At 35.5% G+C, this 8723-nt stretch overlaps 1 protein-coding gene across 1 annotated transcript in view; it reads left to right on the top strand.

The window, feature by feature from the left end:
* Positions 1-1493: 1493 nt before the first annotated feature.
* tert (telomerase reverse transcriptase) overlaps positions 1494-8723 on the top strand; it is a 30569-nt gene continuing 23339 nt past the window's right edge. Inside the window, exons 1-6 of the mRNA XM_016520717.1 lie at positions 1494-1808; positions 3288-4122; positions 5584-5770; positions 6467-6620; positions 6911-7078; positions 8495-8656. Coding sequence (XP_016376203.1) covers positions 1560-1808; positions 3288-4122; positions 5584-5770; positions 6467-6620; positions 6911-7078; positions 8495-8656 — 1755 coding nt within the window. The 5' untranslated portion in view covers positions 1494-1559. The remainder of the gene's footprint in view (positions 1809-3287; positions 4123-5583; positions 5771-6466; positions 6621-6910; positions 7079-8494; positions 8657-8723) is intronic.

Raw genomic sequence — 8723 nt, 5'->3', positions numbered from 1 at the left:
AGCAGAAGAAACTCCTGTAAAAAACATTAAAAATCGTTCTGATCCCAAACTTTTGAGCGGCAGTGTACGTGTGTGTGTATACAAAAATGACTAAAACTTGAACTAAAATGAAAATGGAACATAAAAATAAAAACTAAATAAATTCTATAATAGTATCTCAGTGAAATGAATAACATGCATTGTATAAATGACATTAATACAACCAACCGACTCCACATTTCTGTCCACATTTATGGACTAAGACGGTGTGTTTCTGTGTTTTAGGAGACTTTACTGCGAGTAAACACATGCTGGGGTGCTGGAGTATTACCGTGGTACAGTAAAATAATTATTGCAAATGAAGTAATATCAACAAGTGAAATTTCATCTATCAGTTCACGATAAACTGCATTCGAATACCACATGCTGCCTTCTATCCACTACTGAAATCCCTTAATTGCTTTGAAGTCACCTGATAGCAAGCGCCTAAACAACTATGAGCGAGACTTCCGGTTCATTACAGAAATAACCAGAAGAATAGCAACGTGCGGTAAACCACTGTGTTCATAATTAAGATAATGCACTAAAACAATATGGTAAGATACAACACCAATTTGCAGTATCAAGCAGCAAAACAAGCTTTTGTACAGCTAAAAATAACTGGAAGCGAATGAGACCCATAACATTTACAAATGAAGAATATTCAAATTTACACATTTTTACATGAAGAATAAAAAGGTGGATAATGGCCTAAGCAATGTCTTAAACACCTAGCTATACCAAAGCAAACACCTACAACCAGTTGTATTTTAGTATCATTTAGATATTGTAATATTTCCTATTAATAATTTGAATTTTTTCGCTATACCAAAGCAAACACCTACAACCAGTTGTATTTTAGTATCATTTAGATGTTATATTTCCTATTAATAATTTGAATTTGTTTCCCTATTTTTTGTTTGTTTTATTTTTTTAAGTAATTTTGTTGTGTGCATTTGTCATTTTTAGTAGGTTTGTTTTTTTATGTAAATACAATTTTATAGATTTTTTATTTCAGTTTCAGATATTTTAGTACATCAAGGTAAACTAAATGAAAATGAAACGTGTTTCTTTGGCAACTAGCTGGAAAAAGTATGATACTACGGCACAGAATGACTCATGGCGCTTTTGCAAGAAATTATTATAGTACTATTATATCCAAAACCTATGATGTCATAGTACGTTTTAATAATATTAATATATATTAAATTAACTCATTGTTATAAAATTAACGTTACACGGATTTGATTTAAATATGCTGTGATGGATGCGGTTTCCCGCGAAATCCGTCCCGACAGCTCTAAACAATTATTTTATGCTTAGGATATCAATTTAGGGTACGGCAAAACGCGGTTTGGAAGATGGTTTTATGATATACTCGCTAATTTAAAAATTGTCCATTTCGAGGAAAAAAATTACATAGTGTGACTTTAAAGATGCGTTTTGGCGCGTCTTTTCATCCGGGTCTTCTGACCGACGAATGATTGGCGGAGACGCAGTCACGCAGCGCGCGGAAGCGGGAAACGCAAACACACGGACGCATGTCTCGACGCGACGCGACCGAGGGCGGCTTTAAACCTGTTTTCGCGATCCTGCGCTCGTTATATCCGCGCGTTCAGACTCTGGAGGAGTTCGCAGACGGACTCGTGTTCTCGGACGGACGGAAACCGGCTCTTCTTGAGGAAAAAGACGGCGCGCGGTTTCAAAAACTCGCGGGAGGCCTGATCATATGCGCTCGTGAGCCACCGCAGCAGCTGCGCGAGCCCGCACAGGTACCTCACACACCTGTTTGAATAAAATTATTTCTACATCACTCATATTCTACATCACTCTATATCAGTCCTCCTGACCGAAACCGCTTTGTCATTGTTTACAAATAGCGTATACATCTGCCGTAGCTGACCGTCGTTAATTCGCAAGTGTTACTTCATATTTCATATTTCATAACTTACTCAGAAACATAAAACATACACACCTGCCAAAAAGAACTGTAGTATTTGACATGGACTTAATGTAATGTTATGGTACCATGGTATTCTTTTACGTACCTCGGAGTACCATGGTATTACTGTACATTTTCTAGGACATATATCATAATTATGTAACATTTCTGTTAAGATGGGCCTAATTGTTGGTCAAAAACACATCAGAAAAGTTTGTATGTTCATTCATCAGATCATAAATTTCTTGCACATTTCCTGTTGAATGTCCCTAACAATTTTTGGTTTTGGTCCCTGACATTATTTTATGGTTGTTAAAATAAAACTAAAAAGAAAGCTCTTAGAAAATTATTATTTAGGCTAATTCCCAAAATAACCAGTTATACTATATATATTTATTTTATTTATTTATTTATCGTTTAGCAGACGCTTTTATCCAAAGCGACTTACAAATGAGGACAACAGAAGCAAACAATTGTAGTATTAAAACAAAACTAAGATCCAAAACTAAAAGCTAAAACTTTATAAATACTACCTATAAACATTTTAAAAATAAAGAGATTAAATAAAAATGACAAATGCATACAACAAAATTTCAAAACTTAACATTTAAATGAAAAACAAAAAATAAAGCTAAAAACAATTCAAAATATTAAAGAACAAAAGGTATGAGTATAATAATGATTCTAACATAACACTAAGCCAAACACCAAAAAAACAACTACATATTTGTGTATGTACAACCTAGGCCGTTGCTAGGGTACCCGGGGTGGTTGCTAGGGTAATCGGGGTGGTTGCTAGGCCGTTGCTATGCGGTTGCTAGGCTACCCGGGGTGGTTGCTTAGGTGTTGCTATGCTGTGGTTGCTAGGGTACACGGGGTGGTTTTATATATATATATATATATATATACACACACCAAATCTCAAGGTCTTCATTTTTTATATTGTCGCAAAATGTAGGTATATTATTGTCTGCTAAATGTGACTATAGAGTATGAAGATATTACAAACATAAACATCATTATTTTCTTTAAAGCTGCATTGTTTCAATGTGTAATATGAAAAGCGCTGTACAAAAAAAAAGGCAGTTACTAATGTTATGGAAGCTTGTTTTCGCGACAGAATAAAAATTTTAATTGCGCATTTTTATCTCACAATTGTAACTTTTTCCCTTAAGTTCTATATATAAACGTACAATTCAGAGGGAAAAAAAGTCAGAATTGTGAGATATAGCCTAAAATTTATATTAAAAAAAGTCAGAATTGTGAGTTACGAAGTCGCTTTTACATTTATTATTTTTTACTGTGGTGAAAAAAAAAAAAAAAACAGAATTCCACCTGGTCCGGATTCTTCCTGGACCACGGCGCGACTCAAACATCGTACGGCGTGACGCGCAAGACTCCCGTCGGCGTCGCGCGGAAGAAAGTCGCGAGAGATGATAAGAAAATAGTTTCGAAAAAAAAGAGAGCGAGAGAGGAGGAAATGGACGACAAACGGGAAGATCGTCCGGTAGTAAAGAAGCGACGGCTTACGATGGACGAAACTGACGGTTCGTTAAATGCGCGAAACCCTGAAAGTCACGGATCGCGGAGCTGGAAACCGGCGGATCAGCCTCCTCCGCGACCGTCGCGCTGTTCCATCCGCGTTTTGAGTATGCTTTACGGTGGGCGGGGCTTGAAGGGCTTCCTGCTAAACAGGAAGCTGAAAGCAGGTGTGGGCGGGGCTAGACGGCTGCAGGGGGCGGATCTCGTGCGCATCATTTTCCTCCAATCGGAGTCCAACGTGTTTGACGGACAGGCCAAGTTTAGGAAGCTTCCCAAGCGTTTCTTCGCAATGGTTCCCTTGTTTGCTCGGCTCTTGCGGCAGCACAGGAAGTGCCCGTATGCTCTCTTCCTGCGCAGGAAGTGCTCGGTGAATCCAGAGACGGAGGATATGGAGTCGCTGCTGAAGTCGCACTTGTCGCCTTACAGGGTGTATCTGTTCGTGAGGGAGTGTTTGCGATACGTTGTTCCCGAGGAACTCTGGGGATCCCAGGAAAACCAGCTCCACTTCCTGTCCAACGTGAAGAACTTCCTGCGTCTTGGGAAGTTTGAGCGTCTTCCATTGGTACAGCTGGTGTGGAAGATGAAGGTCAAGGCCTGCCATTGGCTGGGACTCAAGAAACGTGTGTCTTTAATGCCTTTATTCTCCGTTTCGTAACTTTGGTTGTTTAAAGCCAAGCAGATTTGATTTTTATTTAATTATTATTATTTTTATTTTTTTATATATAATTCAGGATTAATATCGTTAATTAAAACTAAAACCATAAAAATGTCATTCTTAAATGAAATTAACTGAAATAATATAAAATATAATTTTTTTTATTTCAGCTAGTTGCCAAGGCGACATTTCTCATTTTCATTTACTGTATGTTTAAGTACAAAAATAACAAAAACTAAATAAATTAAAAATAAAAATCTAATAACTATAAAAAATATATATAAAAAAAATAGTAATGGCAAACAAAAAAAAAAGCTAACAAAATGACTAAATCCTGAACTAAAATTAAAATGAAAGCAGAAAATATAAAAACATCTAATTCAAAATATTAACAAAAATTATAATAGTATATCAATGATACTAAAATAACATCAGATGGTCAGGTCTCAAATACAAGGTTAGTATAGTTAACTAAAACTAACATAAAAATACATTACTTAAAATAAATCATAACTGACAAACACAAAAAGAAAAAAAAACGATATAAAAAAAAATCATTAAACTAGTTTTATTTGAGCTATTTTCTAAGTCAGCATTTTTCATTTTTGTTTAGTTGTCGTCGAAGTTCTAAAATAGCTAAAACTGACATAAAAATGAATAAAAATAAAAAAAACAATAAAACTTTAACCTGAAATTAAAATGAATTAATATTAAAAATATTAATAAAACTATAATAATATACAATTGATACTAATATAACACTTTACTTGAAATAAAATAAATGTTAACTGAATTAAAAATGTAAAAAAAATAATTTAAGGAACTTCTTTTATTTCAGCTACTTGCCAAGGAAACATTTTTCATTTTTAATTGAAGTTGAAGAGCTAAAATAACATAAAGTAATGTGAATAAAAAATATATAGACATAAAATATAATAAAAATATATAAAATAAACAATAGTAATAATAACAAAGACAAAAATACACAGGAATATGTACTAAAACTTTAACTAAAATTAAAATAAAACACAAAATATAAATAAAAAAATATAAATATTCATAAAACTATAGTAATATATCAGTGATACTAAAATAACATTGATATTATATCCATCAGATGGTCTCACAAATACAAGGTTACTGTAGTAAACTAAAATAAAACTGAAATAATTTTTTACTAATCAGCTAATTTTAATTTTCATATAATTGAAGAACTTAACTAAAACAGAATTAAAAATTAATCTAATATCTAAAAAAAAAAAAAAAAAACACGTTACTGAACTTTACAATGAAAATGGAACATATAAAAAAGAGAAATCGGACTTCTAATAAAAACTGTAATAGTGTATCACTGAAAGTAAAATAATCTAATGATCGTGACTAGTTGTCTTGATTGAACTAGTCTCTCTCCTGGCTGGTGCCGCAGGTCAGTGCGCGAGTGAGCACCGCTACAGAGAGTGGATCTGCGGGCAGTTTCTGGGCTGGATGTTGAGCGGTTACGTGATGGGTTTGGTCAAAGCGCTGTTCTACGTCACCGAGAGCATGGGACAGAAACACACGCTGCGCTTCTACAGAGGGGAAGTGTGGATCAGACTACAGGAAATGGCCTTCAGGTGCGTCATGTGACTCGCCTCACCTGTCGAGAACCTGAGCAAAATTACATTTGAGTAGAAATTATTATAATCCTGTTTTTAGCATTATTACGATTGGTTGCATTGTGACATTGCTTGCATAACAATTAAGCACGTTTTTATTTTGTAAATAATATTTATTTTTAAATGTATCACTTATTCTATGCATTTATTACCATGTTTAAATATGTTAAAAATAAACAAATGTAATTTTTTTATTTACATTTTAATTACTACTTTTATTTATCAAGGATGCATTAAATTGATCAAAAGTGACATTTATAATGTTACAAAAGTAACATTTCTACTTGCTTTGATTAGTGAATCCTAAAAAAATACAATGCATCACAGTTTCCACAAAAATATTGTGCAGCACGACTGTTTTCAACATTGATAATAATCAGAAATGTTTCTTGAGCAGCAAATCAGTATATTAGAATGATTTCTGAAGATCATGTGACACTGAAGACTGGAGTAATGATGCTGAAAATACAGCTTTGATCACAGAAATAAATTTAAACAGTTTAACACATTCACATAGAGTTTTAATAATATTTAAAAAATTTTACTGTTTTTGATCAAATAATCAAAGCTTGCTTGTTTCTTATTTTATCTTCTGTTCATTTTAAAATAACTAAAAACTATGTAATTCTGGCCACTGATCTGGTTTATTTGCAGAGCTCACCTGTCTAAGGGCCAGTGGAGGGCACTGTCTCCGTCTCAGGCCCTAAAGTTCCCCAAGACCACAGTAACGTCCCGAATCCGGTTCATCCCGAAGGTGAACAGCATGAGACCCATCACTCGCCTCGCGGGACCCAGAGAGTCGCTGCAGGTGCGTCTGTCAGCCGCCAAATAAACACATCAGTCGAGTAGATTACACAGGACTGAGTGAAGTGAAGCAGGAAGACACTGTGACGCTCTGTATTGTGTGTGTGTCTGTGTGTGTGTGTGTGTGTGTGTCTGTCTGTCTGTCTGTCTGTGTGTGTCTCTGTGTGTGTGTGTCTCTGTGTGTGTGTGTCTGTCTGTCTGTCTGTGTGCGTCTGTGTGTGTGCGTCTGTGTGTGTGTGTCTGTCTGTGTGTGTCTGTGTGTCTGTCTGTCTGTGTGTGTCTGTGTGTACGCAGATTTTCCAGAGCGGCGTGCGGCTCCTGCAGAACGTGCTAAGCGTGTGTGTGCGAGAGGCCCCGGGGCCCATGGGCTCCACCGTCTGGGGCTGGCAGGACATTCACCGCGTTCTCAAAGAGTTCGGCCCGCAGCAGAAGAGCTCGCCGAGACCGCTGTATTTCGTCAAGGTGCGTCTGATGACGTGAATGCTGTGAAAATAAACCGGCATTATTAATCCTTTTGATCTTTTTCTTTTTTTAAATCACAAAAATCTAAAATTATATTTATATAATAATATATCTCATTATGAAATCATTTTTTTCCCTCAAATACATGTTGGACACAATTATTGGCACCCCTAGAAATTCTTATGAGTAAAATATCTCTGAAGTATATTCCCATTCATATTCACAATTTTGAGCATACCAGGGTGATTATGAACATGAAATTATCCAGCCATGGCTTCCTGTTTCACAGGAATATAAATAGGAGGGAAAACAAAGCCCAAATTCCCTTAATCATCCATCACAATGAGAAAAACCAAAGAATATATTTCTGATGTGCAGCAAAAGATAATTGAGCTTCACAAATTAGAAAGTGACTTTAAGAAAAGAGCTAGAGCAGTGAAAATTCCCATTTCCACCATCAGGGCAATAATTAAGATTTTCCAATCAACAGAAAACACGTGTATAATGAAATATACTGCAGGATCTTTAATGTTATTAAAGGCCTATATTTCTGCCGGAGGTCCTGGACATCTTGTTTAGACGCATGGCATCTTTGATTCTATCAAACACCAACAGATAAAAAATCAAAACCTGACTGAATCTTATATAATGGGCCATGTTTGGATCTTCCAACAGGACAACAATCAAAAAACAAACCTCAAAACCAACACAAAAATGGGTCACTGAGCACAAAACCAAGCTTCTGCCCTGGCCATTCCAGTTCCCTGAGCTGAAGGTTAGATTTCTGTGAATTATTTAAATAAAAGATCAAAACGATTAACAATGCAGATTTATTTTCACAGCCTTCTTTGATCATATTTACCAAGGGTGCCAATATTTCTGACCACGTGTGTATATAAATAACTTAAATTATAAATATGTGTATGTAATAGTGCTGTCAAACGATTAATCGCGATTAATCACATCCAAAATAATTTTTGTTTACATAATATATGTGTGCTGTGTATATTTATTATAAATACACACACATGCATGTATATATTTCAGAAAAATATGTAATGTTTAAATATTAAATATATTTGTTTATAATATAAATTATGTGAATATAAATAGACATGTAAATATTTTCAAAATGTATACTGTATGTGTGTGTATTTATATATACATAATAAATATACACAGTACACACACATATGTTATGCAAAAACTTTTATTTTGTATGCGATTAATCGCACTAGTATGTAAACCTCTTCAGATTTATTTGCATAACACAATTAGTAATAAATATTGTCGTAAACCAGCAGTTATTGTGAATATACCGTTGTTGAGAATAGTTCTCACTGAACTCATTTCTGTAGTGTATCTGGCAGCAGCTGCGTTTCCCATGATTCCCGGCGGTGTTGTTGTGTGTGTCAGGTGGATGTGAGCGGAGCGTACGACAGTCTCCCTCATCAGAAGCTGGTGGAGGTGTTGGGTGAAGTGCTGCGTGCATTCTCCGAGCGGAGCTTCTTCGTGCGACAGTACGCTCGCGTCTGGAACAACCCTCACCTGGGCCTGAGGAAACACTTCTGCACTAGAGTACGTGAGTGAGCGCGAATCAGTGAATCAGACACACTGCAGCAAGTGTGTGACGTGTGTGTCTGTG

The sequence above is a fragment of the Sinocyclocheilus rhinocerous genome, unplaced genomic scaffold (genome assembly GCF_001515625.1).
Source record: "Sinocyclocheilus rhinocerous isolate Xijiao unplaced genomic scaffold, SAMN03320098_v1.1 scaffold359, whole genome shotgun sequence".
NCBI classification, from domain to species: Eukaryota; Metazoa; Chordata; class Actinopteri; order Cypriniformes; family Cyprinidae; genus Sinocyclocheilus; species Sinocyclocheilus rhinocerous.
Note: the sequence above shows the minus strand (reverse complement) of the source record. Positions and strands in the feature narration are given on the sequence as shown.